Source organism: Mus caroli, unplaced genomic scaffold (genome assembly GCF_978045245.1).
Source record: "Mus caroli unplaced genomic scaffold, Mus_caroli_1 scaffold_2, whole genome shotgun sequence".
NCBI lineage: Eukaryota > Metazoa > Chordata > Mammalia > Rodentia > Muridae > Mus > Mus caroli.
Genome location: NW_028227257.1, coordinates 50,864,588 through 50,891,714, shown reverse-complemented (window position 1 = coordinate 50,891,714; position 27,127 = coordinate 50,864,588). Strand labels below are relative to the sequence as shown.

The window sequence follows — 27,127 nt, the reverse complement described above, 5'->3', positions numbered from 1 at the left end:
TGCCCCTAGCGCCGCGCGGAATCACGGTCGTGGGCGGGGCGCCGGCGGTGGGCGGGGCGCTGGGGTGGGCGCGGCGTCCGGGTGGCGCTCGCCACTCGGGCGGTGGCGCGGGCGCCCAGGGCAGACACTAAGGTAATCCGGAGGCGCGGCCCTGGAATTAGACGGACAGCGGGGTTGAGGCTGAGGCTGGGGCAGTGTGCACGCGGGGCCGCCGTGCCCTGGACTCGTGTAGCGGCTGCGGGGCGCGCTGCCCTTCGCCATGTACACCTTCGTGGTGCGCGACGAGAATAGCAGCGTCTACGCCGAGGTCTCCCGGCTGCTGCTGGCCACCGGCTACTGGAAGAGGCTACGGCGAGACAACCCCAGGTTCAACCTGATGCTGGGGGAGAGGAACCGACTGCCCTTCGGGAGACTAGGTGAGCCCTTCCCTCGTGGCCGCTGCGCGCATGAATCGGAGAGCGAGCGCTTTTGTTTTTTAAGGTCATTAATCTTCCCTAGGCGCGAGCTCACCTTAACAGATCTAAAATGGGTCTAGCAAGACCTAAACCCGTAGCTGGATTCGGAACGGAGTCTGGGTGCGGTTGCCCTGTCTGCTGACAGTGACCTATACCCGCACTCGGGGTGTCGGCCTGGTTCCCCTGCTTCCCTGGGCCCGCATCAGTCATCTTGCAGCTTTCCGCCACTTAGGATTCAGCTCTGTGTGGTGTGGGCGTGGAGGGGGAGTTGTTGAAACCGCCGAGGCTTGGGTTACCCAGAGGCCCAGATGAACCGGCAGGGAATTTGGAGAAAACTCACTGACTTACCCAAAGCAGGAGCTTCCAGAGAAGCTGGAGCGTGGGGAGCTGTTCCATTTCAGACCTTTCCTTTAGCTGCACCAAAAGTTTACATTTGCAGCTGCATTTAGTGATGTTTTCTTACACGATCTTGGGTGACTTTTGCTCTCCTCATCCACATGGGCGAAGCTGGCTTGGTACCATTCTGTTCGCGTACTCTCATGTAGGAAGGGACAGCAACTCCCTTTTAAATGATCTTGAAGTTGCCCTGATGGGTTCAACTAGCATCCCACAGACTTGAACCTGGTCTCATGGTCCCTTCACTACATAGTCATCTGGGGAGGGCCTGCCTCTCTCTGGGTGTCTGGTTCTTTTCCAGAATTTCACTTGGGGGTGGAATCATTTGTATTTCAAGGACAGAAGGGGAGGGGGACATCTCTACCTTAGCAAACACCCCAGAAAGTAGTGCACCGTGTCCTGAAGAGGAGAGGTTTTTTTCAGACATAGGTGTGGTCAGTGGTGGATGAGGCTAAACTGAAAGCAATTTGTTTGGAACTAACTGGCTATTTGGCAAGCTTGCATAGGGCATTTGGGTGACATTATAGCCACAGCAAGCTATGATGGCTTATGGAATGAAGTTTGTTAAGGCTTAGTCTTACTGAATTAGTTCAGGGACAACTTTTCATTATTATACATGTTTATACTCTAGCATGGAGACTCCATGGAGTGGTGGTTGGAAGACTTAGAAGTCACAGACTAGAAAATGTGCTTAGAAACTGATGTCCTGTGGTAGCAGATTCCTCGGGAAGGGCTCAGCAAAGAAAGTCCCTCAAAACTAAGTTCCCTGAGAGAAGCACAGGAGCGGCTGACTAGGTCGTTTCTCCTAACTTTACTGCTTCCCTTCCTGGCACCTGACAATGCCTGGTGGTAAGAACTTAGGTAGAACACACCAAAAGGCTCTACCCAGCCTGGTGTGGGAGTGACTGGCCTTGTCAGTGTGCTGACAGATAGAAACCCTTTGGAATCCCAGTCCTGAGAAGGCAACATGAATTTAACAGATGACCAGCACATTTTATTTTTATGGAAAAGACAGATGTATCCTCTAAATAAAATGGTTCTAATCCCTTGCTGTTGGGAGGATTCTCTTTTTGACTAAAGTGGGCTGCATAAAACCCACGGAGAAAGCACGGAGAGTCATGTTCAGGGACTGAAAGGTCGGGGCCAACAGGGCAAGAAGGTACCAGGTCAACAGGGACTTGGGCCTGTCTTCCCAAGGGAGATTGTGCAAACCAGATGTCTGAAAGTTCTGATTTGTTTGTGTGCTATGGTTGGATTAATTATTGTTACCTTTGACACCCAACTCAAAGTCTGTTTTTAAAATCTTACTTTTTGTTGCAAAGCATTTTATTAGGGGTTAATTTTTTTAATAAAACATATTTTTGTTGTATCCTTTTATTTCTAATCATTTATCTGTATTTATTTCATTGTATCATTGTGGTGCTTGAACCCAAGGTGGGGATTAAACCCAAGGCCCCACATATGACAAGGATGCGTGCGCACAGTACTGCTAAGCTACACTCTGAGCCTCCAGTTGTGGTTTTAAAGGGGTTTCTGTAGTAAGAACTAATGAAATGTCTCCTTGTGGGATCGTGTGAAGAAGTGTTCAGAGCTTCTGATGGCCTTTCCACTACCTCCTTTCACTTCTTAGTGGCTTCTAGAAGCTCCTTAAAGTAGATGACCCATACTCTGTTGCCTTCTTTGATATGTGGAGAATGTGATGTTGGGATGGAGGTGTGGCTTTAGTCAAGTAGCCGTGCTCAACAGATTACAAGCTTATGTGTGTTAAGCCCAGAGGGGACTATGCTAAGGGCCAATGAGATATGAGATAGAAAAATACCCAATGCCCTTCTAATTAAAAAAAAAAGGGGGGGGGGGAGCCACATCACAGCTGACCTGCAGGCCAATATTAATGTTTCAGTATTGGGAGTAGATGCTGAGAGGAAAGGGAACCTTGGGACAGAGAAACAAAAGTATTCCATGCTTGACAAACAGCCTGAAATGAGAGACAGGGAAGCTGGGTATGACATGAGACACGGGGAAGCTATGACACATCTGTCCTGCACACTCTGCTACTGACATTGTTGCTCTGCACCTGCTGTTTCTCTTCTGAGTCTCTTCTTTCCTTGTAGGTCACGAGCCTGGGCTGGCACAGCTGGTGAATTACTACCGGGGGGCGGACAAACTGTGCCGCAAAGCTTCCTTAGTAAAGTAAGTCTTCCTGAAGTCCTCCATTTTTGGTGTTTGATATAAATGGTTTAGCTTCCACCCTGAAGCACTTAAGCCAAGATGAGGGATTATTGTAAGGAAAAAGAAAACCTTTCCTGCTTTAAAACCAACTGATAGCAGGGCTGTGGCCTCCTCTAAGTTGCTTTGATTTCAGTTTAAGGCATTGCTGTGTATCTCTTAAAGCCTGGCGTCTCCTAGGTGAGGCTCCCTAGAAGCAGAGGCTGGCTCTCAGGGAAGGAGTTCTAGTGTAAGTGATTTCTTGGAAGATTTTCAAGGCAAACCCATCTGTAGTCAAGGGGGGCAGGGTAAGGCAGGGCAAGGTAGGAGCCAAGCAAAGGAATGGTTTCAGTTTACCCCTGGTGTTCTGACATGGCTGACAGACACCTCAGAGTTGTCACATCTTGAAGCAGAGTGACTAAGCATCTGCTACAGTGTCAGTCAGGTGCAGTTCTACTTTTTCTTGGCTTTTGCTTGTCTAGAAACTTCCCCATCCTCTGTAATTAGGGAAAGGGCGGGCTGTGGGATAAGTTGCCAGGCATTTCTGGTCCCTGGAGAAGAATGTACAAGCCCTCCTCAGAAGACTCAAGCAGCTAGTGATCCCAGAGAAAATATTCAGACAGAGTGCCACATGGTCACTCCACCACCCCTCTCTGAGCCCATAGGGGTGTGGCTAGATAGTACAAGGATAGTACTATAGGGTTGAATTGAGCAGTAGTATACAGTGACTGAGATCCAGGGTCAACAGCTTGGGATGATTCTCAGCTCTTTGAAGAATCCTATTAACAGGCAAATCTTTTTATCCCTCTAAGCCTGAATACCTCCCTCGTAAAGCAATTATGAGGATTAAACCAGGTGATGTGCAAGAGTGGATGCAGCACAAGGGCCTGGGACCTCGTGGGTGTTTGTGCTTTAAGGTCTCTGGGTGTAATGGCAGTAACTACCTAGTCTCGTTGCTTTTATTACTGTCATTTTCAGATGGAAGCTCTCAGTCTTGTCCCTAAGATCAGGGCTATGGTAGGTCTCCTGGACGCTTTCTCTGTAATTCATAAGCATTCTGAGTAGTCAAATAGCCCTCAGCTAAAGGGGCACTAGAAGACGGGATTCCATGAAAAATGCTGCCTTTACTTGCTAATGTTCCTTTTGGACTTAAGAGGTTGGGTGCTTCTCATTGCATCTCTGTTTTTCTTTAGATGTGCTGGTTCTAGTATCCTTCCCATTTCTCTGGGATGGGTTTTCATGACTTAGCGTCAACTCCTAAAACAGAGTGAGGCTTCCTGTAGTCTTTGTATTTTTGTGTTTAGAATGTAAATGGCCAGTGCTAGGGAGATGGCTCAGTAGTTGAGAGCATACATACCGTTCTGCCATAGTACCTGTGTTGGGATCCCTCACCCATGTCACACAGCTCACAACCGCCTCTGTCTAGCTCCAGTGCATCTGCAGCCTCATCTGGCCACTGTGGGCACCTACATTCATTTGAATGTGAGCATGCCCACACAGACACAGAAAGACAAAAGTAGAATTCTGCTTCTATAAGTAGGAAGCAGAGGATGCTATAAAAATAATAGTGCTTTGCGTATTTGCATATTCAACAGCTATAATGAGTCAGAATGTGTGGCTGGAGTCATGACCAGTTCTATTACCTTGGACAGCACCACCCTGAATCACCATGTCCCATTTGGAAAACAGGGTTGGATAATACCCACTCTTTGATCCACAATCACGTAGGATATTATCTGTAATGGCATCTTGAAAATGGTGACATGACCTGTGCTGGGTGACTGTTGTGACCATTAGTAGCAACTTCCGTTGCTCTCTGAGTGTTCTACAAGGTACTGTAGCAGTTCCAGTAGATGCTGGCTCCATTCCCAGTGTGTATCTCTGCTGTGATTGTGTATGGGTTGAAGGGATGCTAGTTAGAACTGTGCTCTCCCTCATTTTGTGGGCTAGAAGTGACAGGAAGAAGAACAGGTTGTCAAAGGTCCAGCATAGACCCCCATGCAGGCACTAGTAAGCCCTCTCAGCATGCCTGACCATACTATTCTATTTGTACAGATTAGAAACTTCCTTGTTCAGTATCAACTGCCCTGGCCTTGGAGTGTATATTATTTGAAAGCTTTTATGTCCACATTAACTATTCCAAGTATATGTCACCTCATTATCTTAATATTGGATTTAAAGGGGTATTGAACTTACCCAAAAAGTAACTTTCAAATTTTTAGTTTGTTTAGCTAACATTCACAACATCATTGCAAGAATATTTTTCTGCATTTTGTTACATGATAGAAATATGTAAAATCATTATTAAATGTTATGAAGTTGGATTGAGTGTTATGAAGTTGGATAATACAAATTATCATACCTACATGGGTAGATCATAAAGGTTTTTTTCTTCCTTGAGCTGTAAACCTAGCTCATATGTCTATAATATGAATTTGTGTGAGATTTTTATGTAACAATGCCAATTAAAAATCAAAAAAAATATTGAAGGAAATAAGGGCTTGCTGGGTGAAGATAATGACTTGGCAAGTATCTCTACTTCAGGAGAATTAATTGGACTTAATACAGGAAAATGCTTTCGTCTCTCCCTCAGAGCCCATCAGCAGAGAACATTCGTTAAGTTCACTGTCTTCTGTTTGATTTTTTTTTTTTCCCAACGGTTTCCTGAGCCGGTGATGCATCATGACAGGACATTTGCAAGTGCATCCTGAGCCATTTGGGCAGCTGCAGCCATGATACTTTTTATAGAGTGGGCCTCCTAGAACTGAGAAAGCCAATGTTTCCAGTTTGTATCATCATGTTTCCAATAGGTATGGGATGCTGCAATAGAGTTTAAAAGGAAACATTAACATCCCAGCAAATCCACATTTTAACCCAGCCTTGAAGTTCTGTCTACTCTAACAGAAAGTAATTTTTACATATAGATGAAATTCTTCGACAGATACAAAATAGCAAAAGATGCCCACACCATGAGTTCAACACTGTTTAGGCTAGTGTTTCTCAACCTGTCTTGACCCCTTTGAGGGCCACATATCAGATATTTTGTATATCAGATATTTATATTACATTTTGTAACAGCAGCAAAATTATAGTTATGAAGTAGCATCAGGGGGCTGGCGAGATGGCTCAGCGGGTAAGAGCACTGACTGCTCTTCCAAAGGTTCTGAGTTCAAATCCCAGCAACCACATGGTGACTCACAGCCATCTGTAATGAGATCTGACACCCTCTTCTGGAGTGTCTGAAGACAGCTACAGTGTACTTGCATATAATAAATAAATAAATAAATAAATAAATAAATAAATAAATAAATGAAGTAGCAACAAAATTAATTTTAGGGCTGGGGTCACCACAACATGAGGAATTGTTCAGGCTGAACTTTGACGATGTTTTTCGGTATAAGCATACCCAAAGTATTAATTGAGCAGCATCTGTTTATATCATAACTTATCTAAGGCTAAAGAGAATTTTAATATTTTAAGATTTTTCAATTCATTTTTGATGTTAGAGTTTGTAGCCAATGGCTACTTGGAGCTTAACTATAGAACTTGAGAAATAATCTGTCTTAGTTAGGGTTACTAGTGTATTTTATAGAACCCAGGACCACCATCCCAGGCATGGCCCCACCCACAATAGACTGGGCCCTCCCACATCAGTCACTAATTAAGAAAATGCCCTGCAGCCAGATTTGACAATTGAGGCTCCTTCCTCTCAGATGATTCCAGCTTGTGACAAATTGACATAAAATTGGCCAGTACACTATCTTTTCAAGTTTTTGTTCTTAAAGTTATTCATTTCATCATCCATGTATGATGGGTTTTTGGGTTGTTTTGTTTGTTTGTTTGTTTGTTTGTTTGTTTGGGTTTTCTTTTGCTGTAAAAACTATTTTATAGTCAACTGAAGTTACAAATTTAGGTCTTGTTAAAAAGTTGTTGGCAGGCCAAGGAATGTGTAGCTCAGTTATTGAGAGCTTTCCTGGATGTGGGAGTCCCTGGGTTCTGTCCTCAGCACTGCAAGGGGAAAAATTGTTTAAGAATGTTTTTGTTCAAGGGTTGGAGAGATGGCTCAGTGGTGAAGAGCACACACTCTCCATCCAGTGGTTGGAAATGTGGTTGCCAGCACCCACAAGGGTGGCTCACCATCATCTCTAAGCGTCAGCTCCAGAGGATCCAAGGGCTAGTGGAGACTCAATGGGGCCTTTTAGAAGTTGTTCTTCCACCAGGAGAGTAGCTGCTTCAACGTTTACGTTTGTTAAGGGTCACTTGTGTTTGTGATACTTTGTAACTTTCTCTTCAGAAGTCAGACTCCTCCTCTGAGGTTGGTTTTTCCTCTTCTGATTCACCACGACTCTCTCCTGAACTGCTTTTCTCAGACTTTTTCTCAGTAGTTTTTGCAGAACTACTTTCCTGCATCTGCACTAGGCTGTATATGTGTGTGCACGCACGCACACATGCACACACACACACATGTGTGCATGCATGCATATACACAAACACACACGCACACACACAAATACTGTAAAAAATATTTCTTAAAAGAATGTTTTGGTTAGGTATTTACGATCTCAACCACGAATATCTTTTATTTTTTTCTTGACTGTGGAGGGAAAACTGCTCATTTGCTTCTTCTTTGCTGAAAATGTTGCCTCCCAAACAGACTGCTCTTTCGTTTTACTGTGCCATGGGCAGAGCAGTTGACAATGACCGGGGATTTGTGTGACTGTGGGCCACATCTTTCCCATTATTCATTTACTTATTCATGTCTCTCTTTACTCTCCTGGGAAGTTTCTTAGCTTCTGTGCCCCTCTTTCAATTTCTTAACAGTACACCTTTGTTTTATATTTGTAAATTGCCAAAATGTATTAGTATTAGTATTATTTTATGTGACTGTTTGGCATGCATGTATATGTATACCACATGCATATAGTGCCCAAGGAGGCCAAAAGAGAATGTCAGATCCCCTGGAACTGGATTCCAGATGCTTGCGAGCCACCGTGTGGGTGCTGAGAACTGAACCCAGGTCCTCTGTGACATTGGTCTACAAGCCAGTGCTCTTAACGCTGAGCCATCTCTCCAGCACCAGTATTTATTTATTTATTTAAATTTTATTTTATTAGTTTGGTTTTTTCGAGGCAGGGTGTCCTCGAACTCAGAAATCCGCCTGCCTCTGCCTCCCGAGTACTGGGATTAAAGGCATGCGCCACCACGCCCAGCCTCAATATTTATTTTTTAAACTAGAAAAATATTCCATTTGAGATGCCACTCGCGATGTATATAACTAGCTCTGCTCACTGTATAATAAATGCATAACTTTTCATCCATGCACAGAAACAAAAAGCACTGCTTGAACTGAATTAATTAATCTATCGTTCCTGGATAGAACAGCAATGCTTTTGTGTGTACTTCTAGATACAACTCTGGGGTGTGACCTGAATGTAGCAATACAATAATAATAAAGAGAATGCCATCCTGCTAAACCAATAAGGTTGTACTTACTGTAAAAACGTTATTACAGTGTATTGGTTTTCTGGTTAAATTTAGATATAGTTTGTAGTTTACTTCCTGAGTCTTACTGACCACTCTTCGAATGCTCAGTGGTTGCACGTGACCCATGGTGACCATAAGGGACAGTGGTGCAGAGCTGAACATGTGGGGAGCCAAAAGATTGTTGATTTGAATTTCTTAGTCTCTTTGGGGTGAAGAAACTTTTAAATCCTGTTTGTTGTTAAAATGGTTTTATTTAAATGTGTGTGTGTGTGTGTGTGTGTGTGTGTGTGTGTGTGTGTAAAATAGTTTTGTTTAAATGTGGTGTGTGTGTGAGAGAGAGAGACAGAGTCAGAGAGACAGAGAGAGTGAGAATACAAACATGTTTGTGTGTGTATTGAGTGTATTGAGGCCAGAGAACAACCCTAACCCTAACTAACCTCAGGTGTCACTATTCACCTTTTTTTTTTTAATATTTTTGTTGGGTATGGTGGCACATGCCTTTAATCCCAGCACTCTTCTGTGGTGTATGTCATTCTGGGAGTAGAAGGCATTTCCTTAGGTCCACTCTTGTCCTGTGTCCCGTTGGAAGGATTCCTTCTTTATCCTGTCAGGAAAACAGCCTGAGCGAAAAATCAAGAAAGAAAGTACTTGAAATAAATAAACCACTTAGTGTTCGGATGACTTAGATTGAGAAGTTAAGTAGACTAGGACGTTTCCCCTAGAGTTTTCTCCAACTGGACCAAGATAGTATTTTTGCTTGTTATTCAAATATTTTCCTCTCTTCTCACTTTTTTTTTTCTTGTAGAACAGGCTAGCCTTGTACTCTAGAGATCCACCTGCCTCTGCCTCCCAGTGCTGGGACCAAAGGTGTGCTCCCGTTTTTATTTGGATCTAGCTAGTATAACATTGGTTGGAAGGTAGTCAGTGTAGGGCTACATTGAGTTTTTAAATGGATACATTTTAAAAAGAGTTAAATTCTTAGTCTTGTGGATTTTATTGTTGCTTTGTTATTTCTTTGCTTGTTTGTTTTGAGCCAGGGTCTCTCATAGTTCATGCAGGTCTCCAGACCTTGAACTTCTGATCTTTCTTCTTCTGTCCCCTCTAATAGTAAGATTACAGGCATGTACCACCAAGTCTGGTGTATGTGGTGGTGAGGGTTAAACCTAGGACCCTACACTCCCAGCCTGCCCTGAGCCTTTGAATTAACCAGGATGTGGCTTTGGAATCACACCAGAGTGTGATGCATTAGAGGCCTGGCCTTGGAGGCTCAGAGTGAATACAAAAGAAAACTGACTGGGTCTTAGCTTCTGGAAAAGCTTTGGAGGGAAGCATCGGCCTTTCTGAGCAAGGTGACAGCTTACGGAGAACAGACACTGACACTCTGTCATCTGCCAGGCTAGTCAAGACCAGTCCGGAACTGTCTGAGTCCTGCTCGTGGTTCCCCGAGTCATATGTGATTTATCCAACTAACCTCAAGACGCCAGTCGCTCCAGCGCAGAATGGCATCCAACTTCCGGTCAGTAACTCCAGGACAGATGAGAGAGAATTCTTCTTGGCTTCTTATAACAGAAAGAAAGAGGACGGGGAGGGCAACGTTTGGATTGCAAAGTCATCAGCTGGTGCCAAAGGTAAGCTGCCATTGCTGCATTCTGTGTCACGTGCAGAATCTTCCTGCTGTTTGGTGGCACATTAGGTTTCAATGCTATTTCATTTCTTTGTTTTGAGGGTGGGGTGTGTAGATGCACACATAGAGGTCAGGTGTTGTTCTCTCCCTCTCCATGTGAGTCCCGGGGATTGAACTGAGATCATTAGGCTTGGCAGCTAGCGCCGTTACCCACTGAGCCGTCTCACCAGTCCCTACTGATGTATGTAGATGAATGACTGCGTACAGTCATCATAATCAGAAGACCATGTCCAGTTTTTATTCTGAAAAAAAAAAAAAATTTTTTTTTTTTTTTTGAGAGACTGGCTAATGCTGACCTGAAACTCCTGGCCTGCTGTTTCCATCTGCCCGAGTGCTCGGATTGTAAGCATGCACTCCCATGCTTGGTTTTTATTGGGTTCTGGGAATGAGATTCCAGGCTTTCTGTATGCAAGGCTAATATTCTACCTACTGAACTTTAGTCCTGACTTTTAGAGGCCTTATGTCGCCTCCTAATGTTTATACCTGAGTCTTCACTTTGAGCTCTGGGGTCTGTGGGATGCTCACTGTCTCTAAAAGGCATTACAAATGCCAAGTGTCGGACACAGAGTTCTCCATATCCTTTCCAGCTTGTCCACTCAGCCTGTGCCTCCTTCACATTTCCTACTTAATGCATGATCCCACTATTCAGCCAGTCTATGAAGCCTCTGATCTTGGATTCCTCCTCTTGTTTATAATCTATACCAAGTACATTAATGTCTTGCCAGGGCTGTCTCCAAATCTGTGCAGAGTAAGGTTAGTATAGTATATTTCTAACACTCCCATTCTGGGTGAAATCCACCAGGCTCTCTCTAGCCAGTGACTGCAATGTGACCCTCTGCCAGCTCTCATCTTGCCAGACAGAGTGATGATTTAAAAACACAAATCTGATTATGTTACTTCCTGATCCGTTTAGGATGGCTCTGGAGTCCTGATGGGAGTCCGCCCCACTGGCCACTTCCCAGTATCTCTGAAGCCATCTCCCATTCTTGGCCTTGCTCACTTTGCCGTAGACACAAAGACTGCCTTGGGTCCCTCAAAATAGATAAGTTTGCCTCTATACCTGGGATGTGTCCCCATCAGCTCAGATATTGCCTTGTCAGAGAAGGCTCTTCTGGTCTAAAATGGCCCCATGCCCGTTCCTTTCTGTATCTTCAACCTACATTGTTAGTGTCTTCCCAGGACTGTGTCACAAATCCTGGCCATTCCCACTACACATTAGAGCCCCACATAAACACAGACTCTGCCTCCTTTGCTTCTGTAGCTTCCACACATGCACTCAATACCTGTGTGGAATGGATGCCCAGAAAGGAATAAGGCTCACAATACCATCTTAGACTTAGGCTCAGGAGAAGGCTTCTAATATAATAACCACAGGTCTTTCCCGTAACTACTGTCATGCGCTCTTTTTTAAACCATTGCATCTTGAATTTATTTTTTTTTTATGGTTTAGAAGATTATCTGGCCATTGTTACTCATTTCTGCCCCTGGTTGACTGGACCTCAACTTCTTTTCCACCAATCAGAAAGGCATTGTTAGGATTCTCCCAGAAATGGGTAAAGTGAACTCTTGCCAGAAGCCAGGGGCCTCATCTGCTTCTGCTTCTTTCTTGTAACTCTGTCTAAGTGCTATCTTTCAGTTTGGTTCTGGTCATAAACTTGGGATTCTAGATTATGGCCCAAGAGTCAGGGGGTTGCTAGGAGGACATCATTGGTTCCTGGGCCCCACTGAGGCAGGACAGAGGGGCACCATGCAGCAGGAAGTGGTGAACATTTTGAAGAATTTTGTTTTAAGGCTTGAGGAGTGAGTGGTGTATATTAGCATTTAGCAGGGTCGGGACTAAACAGTGAAGTTCATAGAACGAACACATGGCTGTTATGCTTGTTAAACAAGTATTACTTATAGCTACTATATATGTGGTACAGTTATCCCAAAGTTCAAAATATATCCAGCATCTAGCTCCTGTTCGTCACCATCATGATCCACTTCTGTACTGGGCCCCACTTCCCTTCTCATCTGGAGCCCCATTCCCTGACCTCTCTCTGGGACCATTGTCCCCAGTCTATATACAATGCAGCAGATAGAGAACCTGTGAAAATAAACCCAGATTATATCACATCTGCACCCTATATGGTCTCAGCATGTAGCAACTGGCACCTCTCAGTACTGAATGAATGAATGAATGAATGAATAAGTGTTTGGAGACTCGGGATTAGAAGAGACAGATACAATCTTGTATCCCCATAGACCCACAACCTAGTCAGGAAAATAGTGCAAAATAACACGGGGGGAGAGAGACAAATAGATGTATTTTTGTAACTAATCTTTTAAATGTGTACAGGTTTTGCTTATATTGTATGCCTGAGCACATATGCATGCAGTGCCCGAGGAGGCCAAAAGGTGGCGTCAAATCCCCCGAAAGGGAAGTTACCGAAGGTTGTGAGCTGCCGCGTGGGTGCCTGGAATGGAAACTCGGTCCTTGAGAGAGCAGCCAGTGCTCTAAACCACGGAGCCATCTCTTCAACCCTTATTTTTATAGCTTTTTTAACTTACTGTTGTATATTAAATATAACAGCAAAGGAAAAATGGAAGAGTTTGGTCTTATCTCATCACGTGATTGCTTTTAGCTTTGACTGCCTTTCTTCATACACAGGCAGGGCCTGGCTCATTCTCCATGGTCCATTGCTCTTTCATATGAAGAAAGCAAAATTAAAGCACAACTCCACTTGCACTTCACCCCAGTCAGAGCGAGGTGCGGAGGTAGAGTGCGTGTAGGCTCAGGAGGCCGGAAGTGCTAGGAGAGATAGGAACGGGGTCAGAGAGCCCCTGCAGAGTGAAGACAGGCTGTGTCCATGGGCCATAGAACTCAGTGGCAGAAGGATGCCAGTTCACCTAAAGTGGACTGCAGATTTACTGTGTTCCCAGTTAAGAGAGCAGCAGGATTTTCCTATAGATGTAAAGTTTCCAAAATCCATATGAAAAAGCACAGGCCATAGCGAATGTTCAATGATCTTAAAAAAAAAAAAAAAAAAAAAAGATAAAGTAGAATCACTTACTCTACTCACTAAGTGACATTAAGGCATACTGCATCACTGTAGTGACCAGGATACTGCCATATGTCAGATGGACAGAAGTCCAAATGTATTTGTCCACTGATTTTTTTTTGACAGGCAAAGGCATTTGTCTTCATTTCCTTTCCTACTGCTATGATGAAATGCCCTGGCCATACAATGTACAGAAGGAAGGGTTAAATTTAGCTCACAATTCAAGGCACAGTTCCATTACAGCCAGGAAGTCAGGACAGCAGGAACTTGGAGCAATTGGTCTTGTTGCCTCTGCAGTCTGAAGAAGAGAGCAGGGTGTGCATGCTGCTCCGTCCCCTGTCGTCTATACACTCCAGAATCCCCTGCCCAGGATATGGTCCCACCCACAATTAAGTTGGGTCTTCTCCCTTCAGATAATGTATCAAGAAAATCCCTCTGCACAGGGTGCCCAGAGGCCCGGTTTCCCAGGTGATTCTAGAGTTCATCAAATTGACAGCACTAGCAACCGTCAATAAAAGAAAGGCATGGCTGGGCAGCTCATTGAGTAAAAAACTTGCTGGGCAAGCATGAAGATCAGAGGTCAGATCCCCAGAACCCATGTAAAAGCCAGGTGGGCATGGCAGCTCTCTTGTCATCTTGGTGCCTGGTAGCAAGGGCTCCCTGGAGCTAGCTAGCTAGTCAGGCTCACTGAAAGGGCAAGTTCTTGTTTCATCCAGAGATCCCATGTAAAGTATATAAGGCCGAGAAGAGCAGTTTGAGAGAGACATCCAGCATCAACCCCAAGCCCCTGCATACATGCACACGCATAGTACATGTGTACTGACATGTACACATGCAAAAATAAAAGACTAAACACTTCAACAAGTGCTGCTACACACAGTGCATAGTCACAGAAAAGACATGAACCCATCCTCGGTCATACATCAAGCCAAACCTACTTTGTGGTTCCTGTAAACGGTAAAAGTAAAATTGGGCGAGAAACTGGCAAAGAAACTTTAAACATGATACCAGTATGTGTTAATCCAGACAATCAAAGACTGAGAAATTAAACCTCACCAAAATAAAGCTTGCTCTATGAAGCCTCCTTTGAAAACTTGGTGCGCCACAAAGACACAAGTGGCCTGTGCCGTGTGGTGCAGTTCATAGGAGTGTGAGGAAGATGCAGTCTGGAGCGACAGACTGCGGGTTAGCAGTTGTGAGGAGCTGGGGTGAGGAAGGAGAGATGGCTACAGAATTTTGAGGAGGGATGATGAACTGTTCTAAAAATAGATTCTAATGACAGTTGAGGAACTCGTGAGTATACTGAGAAACATCGTACTGTATGCTTTACACGGTTGGATTTTCTAGTATGTTGTATCTCAATTAAATTGTTTGGGGCCATGTCGCTTGTCACAGTTGATGGGCAGTTTCCGTGCCTTCAGGCTTCTCCAGTGTGCCGCAGGGCATGCTGCTTTTTGGCCGTGCCATCACTCTGATGCTCTGGTGTCCTTGCCTTCCTGGAATTTCCATAGGGCATCATCTTAGAAGAGACTTTGGTGATCACAGGCCATAATCCTTACTATAACTGGTACCTAGTGACAGTGACATCTTAACCTACTCAGAAACTGTATCTATAAAACTGAAATTTTGGGCCAGAGATATGGTCCAGCTATGAAGGTGCTTGCCACCAAACCTGACAAACTGAGTTCAATTCCTCAGGACCACATGGTCGAAGGAGAAAATCAACTTCTTTGGCCTCCACACAAGCAGTATGGCATATACATATACTCACAAAAGTAAATAATTCTAATAAGTTTGTTTAAAAACCTGGAACTTGATAAGTTATCATTGAGGGCACTCTATGGAGAAGTTAATGGGATGGAGAGGGTGAGAGACTGCAGGAGGGAAGCGAGGGTGGGCAGATGGTTGGTCAGAGGAACAGACCAGTGAAGCCCTCCTGTGCATTTTTCTGTCTCCTTGGGCTTTGGTCAGGAGCTGTCCTCTTGGAATGAGCTGGACTAGTGTCTTGCTGCTTCTGTTTGCAGGTGAGGGCATCCTCATCTCCTCTGAGGCGTCGGAGCTCCTGGATTTCATCGACGGCCAGGGCCAAGTGCACGTGATCCAGAAATACCTCGAGCGCCCTCTGCTCCTCGAGCCCGGCCACCGCAAGTTTGACATTCGGTAATGATCAGCATCCACAGCCTTCCTTGCTGTCATCTTTTCAGAGTGGTAGGGCTACTTAGATTATGGTGCTGGCCAAGATAACAAAAGGCAAACGTGGCAAGTGGAGGTATCATGTGTTAACCGCAAACACATCCATAGCCTTCAAAATTGTCTATTTTTACAAGAAACTCGAGTCTCTCGTTATTTATGGGGAAATGTTTCATTTGCCTCGTTATGCGGCTAAGCCATTATTTTGGCTAACCTATGATTTGCCTCATATAACTTTAAAACCTTCTCCTTTTCTATACCGTACCATCCCTACAAATGGTCAAGGTGTGTGCCAGGTGGTTGCACACACATTTAATCCTGGCACAGGAGGTAGAGGCAGGCAGATATCTTCAAAGGAAGTCTCTAACCCAGCCAGGATGGATGGATGGATGGATGGATGGATGGATGGATGGATGGATGGACTGTCTCAAAGGACTCTATCTCAAAGATGGCTGGATGGATAGATGGATGGATCGATGGATAGATTAGATGGATGGATTAGATGGATGGATAGATAGATAATAAATCAAGGTGTTAAGGTTATGTATAAAATCCTGGTATCTGAATAAGACTGTGTGTTGGCTTACAGAAGCTGGGTCCTGGTTGACCATCAGTATAACATCTACCTCTATAGAGAGGGTGTGCTTCGAACTGCTTCAGAACCATATCATGTTGATAATTTCCAAGATAAGACCTGCCATCTGACCAATCACTGCATTCAGAAAGAGTACTCAAAGAACTATGGGAAATACGAAGAAGGGAATGAAATGTTCTTCGAAGAGTTCAATCAGTACCTAACAAGCGCTCTGAACATTACATTAGAAAGTAGCATTTTGCTGCAAATCAAACACATAATAAGGTAAGTTCGTTGTACCCTTCGGGTTTATGTTTCTTCTTGAAGGAACTTGGGGTGTTTACACCTTTTGGGGAATTGTCCTCCTTAAGCTGTCTGATTTATGGGCAGAGAACGTTTGTAATTTTCCTGTATTTTCACTTTACAGTCTGTAGAATATACCTGTGAGAATATCACTTCATTTCTTCTAGGTTTCGGTAATTCACATCTTCTCTCTAGTTTACTTGGATAGATTAAATCTTTTTTAAAAGATCAATTTTGACTCTTATCAACCATCTTCTCTGTTTCTCATCATTTTTGTTATCTCCTCCTGTCCTTTGAGAAATTTCATTTGTCTTTCTTCTACTAGTTATTTAAGGTGAAAAGTTGGATAATCAATTTGAGGCTAATACAAAATTATAAACTTACTTAAAAGTAAAGAAGAAAGACAGACAGACAAACACAACAACAAACCATGCAATGTCTCAACTTTTCTCTGCTTTCCACAGATTATATGGGGCTATATTTATATTTTTATCATATCAAAATCTTTTTATTTTCCTTGATGCTTACATCCTGCCAGTGTGATCTAAAATATTTTGCTTATTGCCCACATGTTGGTAGATTTTTTCTTTTTTCTTTTTTCTTTGTTTTTTTGAGACAGGGTTTCTCTGTGTAGCCTTGGCTGTCCTCGCACTCAGAAATCTGCCTGCCTCTACCTCCCAAGTGCTGGGATTAAAGGCATGCACCACCATGCCCGGCCGGTAGATTTTTCTTAATTCCACTATGGCTATCAGGGCATTGTTTGGTTTCACTTTTATGTTGATATCCATTTATTTTTTCAGGTGTGGGTATGTGTGCTCATACGTGTATGTGTAAGTTCCTGTGCATGTGTGTGAGTTCACATGTGTGCTTGAATGGGTGGAGCCCAGCCTGCACCTTATATACTGAGGTCTCCCACTTGAACCCAGAGCATACTGATTCAACTGCTCTAGCAAGGCAGCTAGCTCTAGGGACCCTGTGGGCGTATCTTATATTTAATAGTAATCATGTATTTGTGTTTACCTGCTCCTGACTCAAAGTTCGCTTCTATTGTCTTTTTTCCTTTTGATTCGTTTCTTAGTACACCTAGGAGTAGCACTTTACTGCCAGTACTCTTTATTGTAGGTTACGAAATCTCGTAATTTTTAAAAATGAAGTATACTGCACTGACGTATGGCTCAGTGAATTCTGAGTTCTGCTCATAGGCACCTAACCATGAAACAAATTATGATGTAAGGTATTTAGGCAAACTTCCTTTTTTTTTTTTTTTTTTTTTTTTGCATTGGCAGCACAATTCCAGCTTGTTCTGAGTTAAGGGAAACAAAGTCTAAGGAACCTCTGAGACTGCTGAGGGTGACAGTGGGAAGCTGTGCCTACTGCCTGTGCCAGCCCAAAGTACTGACAGCCCCATTGGATTTTTTTTTTTTTTTTTTTTTTTTTTTTTAAGATTTATTGGGCTGGAGAGGTGGCTCAGAGGTTAGGAGCACTGCTCTACCAGAGGTCCTGAGTTCAATTCCCAGCAACCACATGGGGTGACTCACAACCATCTGTAATGGGATCTGATACCTTCTTCTGGCCTACAGTCAGATAATGCAGGCAGAACACTATATACATAATAAATAAATAAATCTTAAAAGCAAACAAAACAAAACAGAAGAGCAGTCAGTGCTCTCAACCCTGAGCCATCTCTCCAGCTCAGGCAAACTCCTTTTAACCCAGTATCTGGTGAGCTAAATCAGTAGGGGTTGAGGGCTCCAGCTAGCCTGGGCTATAAGATGAGACCATGCCCCCAAAATAAGTAAGTACATTTATATAATGAGACCCTGCCCCCAAATAAGTAAGTAAAATACATATATATATTTTAAGACCCTGTCCCCAAAATAAGTAAATAAATAAATTTATATAATGAAACCCTGCCTCCAAAATAAGTAAATAGAAAGAAGGAAGGAAGGAAGGAAAGAAGGAAGGAAGGAAGGAAGGAAGGAAGGAAGGAAGGAAGGAAGGAAGGAAAGAAAGAAAGAAAGAAAGAAAGAAAGAAAGAAAGAAAGAAAGAAAGAAAGAAAGAAAATCCAGCATCCCCAGAGAGTCCTTTTAGCTCCCTTAAAATATGATTCCTTGACAAAGGTAGCCTTTTCGTCCCATGTTTATGTCTATAGAGTCATGGGTGCTCATTTTAAATGAAATTACTTATGGCTCCTGTTTTAAGTTCAGCTCTTATTGACACCATATTGCTATATTTATCTGCAAAGCACTAGTTTCTTTCTTTATTGCTATGTGTTATTCCATTATGTGACTATTACAAACTGTGTGCCTTCAGCAGTTGACAGACATCTGGGTTTTATGCCTTGTATTTTATTTTTGCTCAGCCGGGCGTGGTGGTGCACGCCTTTAATCCCAGCACTCGGGAGGCAGAGGCAGGTGGATTTCTGAGTTTGAGGCCAGCCTGGTCTACAAAGTGAGTTCCAGGACAGCCAGGGCTATACAGAGAAACCCTGTCTCAAAAAAACAAATTAAAACAAACAAACAAACAAACAAACAACCCAACCTAATTTTGCTCATCTTTCATTTTGTTTTCCTTCTTGTTTCTTACGTTTCAGACCTATACTTTAGTTATAGATTTAGTTATAGGTCTGGTAGTTATAGGATGGTTAGAATTCCTACATGAGAAAATAAAATATGCAGAAGGAATCCCCACTCTAGGAGCCTTTTATTGGGCCCCTTTGCGCCCCCTGCTGGCTGTTACCTGCAGTGCAGGGGTGCTCTCCTGAATGATGCTCATAACCATCAGGTTCTCTTTTTCCCCAGCCAACCTCCTGCTGGCTCCCATTGTAGTCAAAAAAAGGTGCACTGCCTGCAGCTTCAGTCAATGAAAGCCCTTACTATAGGTTACTCATCCTGACCTCCTAGCAGATAAAAGGTGTGGTGTGTGGGTCAGATTGCACCGCTTGCCTTTTTAGCCTTTCCTGTTGTTTCCCCTTTCACTAAACTTCTGACTTTTAAAAATTATGTTTTAGGGAACTGGAGAGATGGCTCAGTGGTTAAGAGCACTGACTGTTCTTCCAGAGGTCCTGAGTTCAATTCCCAGCAACCACATGGTGGCTTACAACCATCTGTAATGCCCTCTTCTGGTATGTCGGAAGATAGCTACAGGGTATTCATATACATAAAATAAATAATTCATTTTAGAAAATTACATAGTTTAAATATAGTTTAATCAAAACACTTTTAAATGAGCAAGGTGTGGTGGTGTGTTTATCAATCTTGAGGCACCAGAAGCGAGGAGAGTGGAGCAGACATGTGGGCAGACTTATATCTCATGCTACAGTCAGCTCTGTTCAGCATGTCAGACAATTTATACTGTGAAGGTTGAGAAGAGTCACCTGAATAGAGTGTATGAAAGACCCACTGTTTTATGATTAGCATACCTTGAAGCATTGAGTCACAGAGGTCACATTCCCAAGCCTGGGCCTAAAGGCCTAGAACTTTGCTTTTACGTTATACTTTTTCATGTACAGTCACAAGGACAAGTCGCATGAGGGGAAAACATGCTTTTCCATAGAGGCATATAAACAAATAACAATAGCCAGATGTAATGTATAATCTAAGGTAAACTCACTCCTACCCGCTACACCTGGGAGAAGCAGGAAACCATAGTCCAAGAATACTCCTGGGTTTTGAGTAAATTGAGACTCTTGTCTTCTTGGTGTTTTCTCCCAAGCCCTCAGAATTCTCGATGAGTCCCTTCTTGGATATCTTTAATCCCAGCATTTGGAAGGAAGAGGCAGGTGGATCTCTAAGTTTGAAGCCAGCCTTGTCTACATAGAGAGTTCCAGGCAACCAGAGATACATGATGAGATTCTATATCCAAAACAAGGACAAAGAACAAAAACAAAAAATTTCATAGAGAAAATGCTTTAAAATGATTAAATGCCAGTCTACTCTTCACATATCAAAATACATGAATGTAGTCTAGGGTGATGGCTTGGTTGATAAAGTCATTGCCGTGCAAGCATGAGGACCCAGTTCATCCCCAGCACGCATGTCTAGTAGAGCCTCGTGTGTGGCTTGGAACCCAAGCACTGGGGATGCAGAGACAAGCAGATATCTGGGGCTCACTGGCCATTGGTAATTCTCACAAACAGCAGCGGCAACAGCTAGCGACATCTGCGCTGATAGAGATTCATAGTGACTTGGTACTGAACTGCCTGTAGTGGCCTTAGCTAGCAGCTTTGACCTGGAACAGGGGCAATTGCATGCATGCCTAACAGTTCGTTTGATGAGTAGCCTTCTCTTGAATAATCTGTTGGTAAATTCATCAATTTAAAAAGACTATTAAGTTGAAGCCAATTCCTATGCACACTTGGTATAGGATCTTCCGGTCAGCATAGCCTTATGTGTTCCTTCCTCCTTCCTCCTCCCAGGAGCTGCCTCATGAGTGTGGAGCCCGCCATCAGCACCAAACACCTCCCTTACCAGAGCTTCCAGCTCCTTGGCTTTGACTTCATGGTGGACGAGGAGCTGAAGGTCTGGCTCATTGAAGTCAACGGTGCCCCAGCATGTGCCCAGTAAGCTCAAACCCTTTGCCTGTGTTGACAACCAGAAGCTGGGTGTGCACCTTGGGTAGTCTGACAGGTTCAAGCATGGACCTTTGGTTGCTGTCAGGAAAATGTTGTCATAGTGAGGGGAGTCCTTTAGTAGACATGATCAACATGCCAGCCCTGCCTGGTGGGAGGGGCTTAGCTGAGCCATTTCCCTGTGGTTCTATGCTACCAGGGTTTCAAATAAAACTAAGCTGGGTATAGTAGGTTAGACCTGTAATCTCAGCACTAGAGAGGCTTAGGCAGGTTAGACCTGTAATCTTAGTACTAGAGAGGCTGAGGCAGGAGGATCACTGTAGGTTCAAGGCTATCCTAGATTATACAGTAAGCCTGTGCCCAGGATGTCTGAATGAGTCCTGCCCCCAAATAACAATAAAAATAACACCAACACCACCCTAAACTGTTAGAGAAGCCCTGGCACTGTCATGTTCATGTGACAAATTGAGTAAGCTGGCCTGTGAGTAAGAGAGACTGTGACGTTCAAGGGCAGGTGGACGCACAGTAGAGTCTGAGCTAGGGTGTAAGGCAACAGGTCTCAGTCTCCCCAAAGGCAGTGGGGGGACTGTTCAGGGAGACACAGGGACCTGGCTCTGTGCTGCGTTGTTTCCTCCTGCCCCTTCTATTAAAGGCCCCTGGCTCCAGAGCACTGCTCAGTCCTCCATCCTGATGTCTTCCTACCCTCTTCATGCTCCATGCCTCCTCCCCTGCATAGCTGTGGGGCTCACACACACACAGACACACACGCTCATGCACACGCACACACCCTGCTCCCTTCATGAACCAGTCCTTGGACTACAGCATTTCCAGGGCTGTCCTGTCTTCTTCCAGGAAGTATCCTTAGAAATGATGACTCCACCTTTTGTCCCGACAGCTCCTTTATGTCCTCATTTCCCTGTGGCAGCTTTGGAGGAGGCCACCTCCCTCTTGCAGAATCTTTCTTCTCTTTGGCTGATTCAGGCCCTCGTATACCAGATAGGGCTGACTATGGGGGTTGTGAGCAAGCTGGAGTCTCTCTTCCTCACCAAGGACCTCAGGTTCTGGTGCTGGGTGGCCTTGGCCTTCTAATCCATCTCCCCTGTGTGTGTTCTTGTTAAACTTCATAATAAAGCCACCAAATTAGGGCAGCTTCTGAATGCTAGGCCCTTGTCTGCACCTGCCTTCCCCAGGTCCTGAGGATGGCTGTGGGTCTAAGGGGGAGCACCCACTCCTGTCCTCCTCCCCAGACTTTTCCGTGGCTAAGGCAGAGGAGTTGCCATCTCCCTCCTCGGGAACTGACACCCTGCTTCTGCTCCCATGAGCTCAGTCTTTGGGTCCTATGAACTCTGCCTCTGGCCTCCTTGGTCCTCTGTTCCTTTGTGTCTGATACCTTCTGTCATTGGGGGGAACTTTTGCAAAGAGCTTCCTCACTGGAATTTCTATTTCTGCACCACCCCCATAAAATCCTTCCTTCCCAGAGCAGCCTGTGTGAGAAAATAGAAACCACCCCCTCCCCCCCATCCCCCGTGATGCTACCGCCTCATCTCTCTCTGCCACCCAACCAAAGATGCCATTCCCTGTGACAGCTCTTACCCACTGTGGGTCTTTGTGCTTCTGTGACCTTCCTGTGGAGTCCCTGTCCCCCTCACTCAAGTTCCCTGTTCTCTACCCAAAGCTTTAGTATTTCTCCCATTGTATTAGTTGTTAACAAACAGCTGGTTTTTGTTTTCTTCCTGGAATGTTCACACCACGCACTGCACGCACGATGTCTCCAGCTTCGTTTTGGTTTGGTTTGGTATGGCTTTTGTGTGTGTTTGTTTAGGGGTTTTTTTGGTGGCTTTTGAGTCTGCAAGCCTGGCTCTGTGCCTGCCACACAGTTCTCTGTGCATTTTCTTTGAATGAGCAGACAGTGCTTTCTGGTTGACAGTGTTTTCTGTTCACCGGATCCTTTTCTTTCTTCCTTATTATTGTGTGTGCAGGGACACATGTGTCACAGCGTGTGCGCGAATGTCAGAGGTAACTTTGCGAAGTCAGTTCTCTCCTTCCGCCTTTACATGGGCTCTGAGGACTGCACTCAGGTGGCCACACTTACGCTGGCTGCGCTGTGTCTTTGCCTGCGGAGCCGTATCACCAGCTCAGCATTCACCTGATTTACAGTGGCTTGGGTTTTAATTAAGTAGAAAATCTTTATATTGTCTCTTTAGCGAGAAATGTAATGCTTAAATCCAAAAGATTTCTCTATATTCGGCCCAACCCAGATTATTCTAGCGATGTGGATTTATTGGTGGATCCAGTGCTGTGGGCCTGGTGGTGCGTGACACCTGTGCCACCCTGACTCTTCCTGTGCCACCGGGGTTTAAGAGGCCACCTTGAAACTGGCCCTTGCTCCAGCTCTCCTCATGGGAGATGCTCACAGCAGTAACTTATGTGCATGGCATATTTTTATAGCCATGGTTCTTGGTGAACTAACATCTTCACTGAAGGGCTTCCATATCTCTGTCCCTTCAGCAACAGGAGCTTGAGTCATTTGGCTACCAGAGTGTTGAAAATGGGACTAAATTGTGTAAGTGGGAGGGGCCGGGGAGTTGGGGAGTGGAGAGAGCATGGAGCAGGACTGATGAAGGTCAGCTAGCAGTTAGGACTTCCTAAGAGAGAACATGGAAGCATGGCTTCCTAGAGGCTTTCTAACAGGGTAAAATACAGACCTGGCAGCCTAGGAGACAGAGGTGGGAGAGAAAGTTCTGTGATGGGGGCAGGGAGGGGCTGCCAGGTGAACATGTCATTAGACAACAGGGATAAGAATGGCTTAAGAGAAACTCTTAGCCAGTGGAGTTGGCACACAGCGACTTCTGGGGATGAGAATGGTTAAGACCTTGGGCTAAGGCAGGCTGCTCTGCACTCCTGTCCTTTGGTCGGGCCTCTTGGGTTCCCAATGCCTCCCGTGCAAGTTGCAGGCATGTTTCCTCACACCTCTGGCTTCTGCCTGCTCTAAGGGTCAGTCCCAAGCAGTTGGCTCTGGGGACTCATCCCACCCATGGAGTCCCACAAGGGAACCAGGCAAACAACCTCCCCACACACATAGGGTTTCTCCTTTGTGTTCTGCTGTGCAGCCATGGGTGTTAGAGGTCAGCGATGCTGGGGCAAAACCTCCCGTGTGCTGATTGGGATTACAGGAAAGGGAACGAAGATGATGGGGTTCTGTTGCCCCTAGAGGAAGTTAAGCCCACAAAGCCACACCACCTTGGGCCTCGGATAGTCTACAATATGCTTGCACTGCACTCAAGTTCCGTTTCTCCTACATATCCTGAGTTCTTCAGTCTTGTTGGCATAGATTACTGCTCCCCTCGCATACTGCCCAGCATGCGCACCCACACAGCCTCCTTCCCCTTCTCCAGACCCTCTGTGTCCTGCCTCTCCTTCCTCTGCTTTTCGACACTGTCGTCACTCTTTGTCAGACTGCTCTTTATTTCCTGAGTCCCATCTCACCTGTCAACTCCACCAGTCTTCGCCAGTGTCCCTTTTCTCTTAGAAGGTGTTGATTTTCCTGGACGATGCCTGCCCCTCCTTGTATAGCCTCACAGACAGGTGAGCCAGGCTCATGACTCTACTCATTACCTTCTCTGCCAGTCATCAGGAGCTCCTTGTTCCCATCAAGGCCTTACATGGTTTATCTGTGTGCAGAGCCTCTTGTGGGTACTTTATTCACAGAGACGAGTTTTTCAAAGGAGGAATTTCTAGGGCAGATCGTCACTAAAATGCACACATACACACACATATATGTACACACACACCATACCCAGCTTTGATGAACAGCCTCAGTGACATCTTTAACAACTTATTTCAGGAAACTCTATGCAGAACTGTGCCAGGGCATCGTGGACATAGCCATATCCAGTGTCTTCCCACCCCCGGACACGGAGCAGGTGCCGCAGCAGCCGGCTGCGTTCATCAAGCTGTGAAGCACCAGAAGGCACAGAGCCACCTTGGGAAGTGTACGGGGTCCTGCTCCAGAGGAAAGAGAGAGGACTGGACTGCTCCTTGTCAAGGCATGTTGGGGGACAGATGTGTAGGAAGAGTGTGAAGAGATGGCGGCTGTGGAAGAGCAGCTGAGCTGCCCACAGTACTGTGGAGACCTTGAGAAGCTGACGCAAGCAACTGAGAGGGAGAGCCCAGCACTTCTCTGAAGGGCTGGGACCAGGGATTTGTTATGGCGTGATCTGATCCTTTGAGCGGTTTCTGGCCTTGGATGGTACTGGGAACAGAGCTCCTTCTCCCCGGGATGCAGCCCAGGGGCCTCTGAGGGGGTGTCTGCTCGCCTGCTGCAGCTTTAGTGCCTTAGTCTGTGCCTGGTGCAGCCTCACTGGACACAGACTGGACCTTAGAGCATTTTAGAGGTTGCCACATGCTCCCTGCGACACTATGTCCCGCTGAACTCTGGACCAGCATGCAACACGGTCTGGGCTGTGCCCTGGCCTGTCAGTGAAGGCCTCTTGCTTGTCACCATCCCGGTGGGCTATGAGTGAGCACCTGCCAGGGGTCCTGCGGACGCCAGTGTATGCTGCTCACTGCATGTTTTAGAAACAAAAGCCACAGGCCTGACGAACCTGCAAGCATCAAATAAGCATGAGAGAGAGAAAAACAAAAACAAAACCATGATATCTCACTTTACTTAAAGGGATGGGTGGATGGGTGGGTGGGAGGGAGTCTCTGAAGAGTCTTGAGTCTCAGTTATCTTTGGTTTAACCAGAATTCTGAATGCCGCTTTGCAATTTCTCTTCCCTTTTACCCCCTCCCCCCATCTTTGAATCTTTGTAGCAATCCTCTCTGGGAGTCAGGGAAGGTAGAATCCTTTTCCTCACACTCCTCACCTCATAGCTCTCCCATGTGGGTCCTCCTTGGCTCCAGGGGCCTCTGCAGGAGCTGGAGGGCCAGGTTCCATTCCAGAAAGGGCCCAATCTGCATATGCATGTAGGTGACAGGAGAGGCACACTCAGTGAGGGTGTGCCTGCCTGAGTGAGAAAGAAGTATTTTTGAAGCTCTGCACTGCTTCTTGTAAGTGTCAACAAAAGTGTACCACGAGATGTTGTTTCTGGGTCATGGGTCCATTCATATTTTATAGACTTCTCTGGAGCCCGCTTCTGTGGCGGTGGCAGGAAGAGTCACGTGTATTCAGGATGAGCCTGTGAACAGGCTCTTCTGAAGGGTGTCCTGGAACCACGGCAGACGTGGCGAAGCTGCCCTCCTCCCCAGAGCACTGTGTGTTCTTTGCTGGTGTAACCGTGTGCGTCTTCATTTGCGTGTACTTCGTACACTCTACAGTCGAGTGAAATGTCCACAGAAGACCTGCTGAAGCACCTCTTCCTCAGACAGGGTGAGGCGTGGGCGCTTGCGGCGAGGAAAGGAAAGATGAGACTATTTTAGAAGGTGCACCAGTGGGTGGCAGCATGTGACAGTGTTTACTGAAGCAAGGAAAGTTCTAAGTCATGGGAGTCTGGAGTTAGAGGGCAAAGGTGCCAGGGTTACCTGGAATGTGGGTAACAGAGGCGGCACCAAGAGCAAAGTTAAACACTCAATATGAAATCAGTTCTTGAGGCCCAGCACAGCTGACGGGGAGTGATCTGAGAAGGCAGTGTGCACACTCACTTAGAAAGGGAGGGAGGTGCTGGGTCATCAGCTAGGCTAGGTGGGCTGGTAATGGAGAAAGCAGGGAGGTCTGTGTGTTCTTGGAGCCAAATCACAGGGACATTCAAGAGTGTTTAGCTGTTATGGAGCTGGAAAAGCAGATGTCAGTAAATCTTTATGAATTCTGAACAGGTTTTGTAATAAGCCTAAACAAATCCATACCCTCTGTATAAAGGAAGTGAGGTGTTTCGAAGTGGGAAGGGTTGAGTTCCTTCCTCACATAGCTTCAACCATTTTTATGCATTTACTTTCCATCAAGTAGGAAGAGCGGCTGGCTCTGAGCCGTTTCGTACCATTATATGGTGTCCCTGGCACAGATGGTCATGCCTGATGTCCCAGTCACTCTTCATGGTCAGTTGGTGTAAGTGCTGCCCATCGCCCGTGCTGCCCATCGCCCGGGTGGGGGGGTTGTTTGGAGGTGCCAATTCCACCCATGGCGCTGTCATTAGACTGCACAATGTCACACAAGCCAAATAACCTCGCTGTGCCTTAGTGTCTCGTGGAGGAGACATTACCTGACCCAGGGGCTACCTCAGGGAGGT

At 45.4% G+C, this 27,127-nt stretch overlaps 1 protein-coding gene across 1 annotated transcript; it reads left to right on the top strand.

Moving 5' to 3' along the window:
• Window positions 1-72: 72 nt before the first annotated feature.
• Ttl (tubulin tyrosine ligase) lies at window positions 73-27,127 on the top strand. Its single transcript, XM_021151763.2, has 7 exons — window positions 73-416; window positions 2,963-3,041; window positions 9,936-10,168; window positions 15,290-15,425; window positions 16,045-16,314; window positions 20,751-20,894; window positions 24,748-27,127. The coding sequence occupies exons 1-7, from the start codon at window positions 260-262 to the stop codon at window positions 24,860-24,862; spliced, it is 1,134 nt and encodes a 377-aa protein (XP_021007422.1). The 5' UTR covers window positions 73-259; the 3' UTR covers window positions 24,863-27,127.

Bases quoted from the DNA above. Each gene is read 5' to 3' on its own strand.
- Ttl (XM_021151763.2), top strand. From the start codon at position 260: ATGTACACCTTCGTGGTGCGCGACGAGAATAGCAGCGTCTACGCCGAG. The intron at 417-2,962 runs GTGAGCCCTTCC...CTTTCCTTGTAG, and splicing joins ACTGCCCTTCGGGAGACTAG to GTCACGAGCCTGGGCTGGCA. The intron at 10,169-15,289 runs GTAAGCTGCCAT...TTCTGTTTGCAG, and splicing joins GTCATCAGCTGGTGCCAAAG to GTGAGGGCATCCTCATCTCC.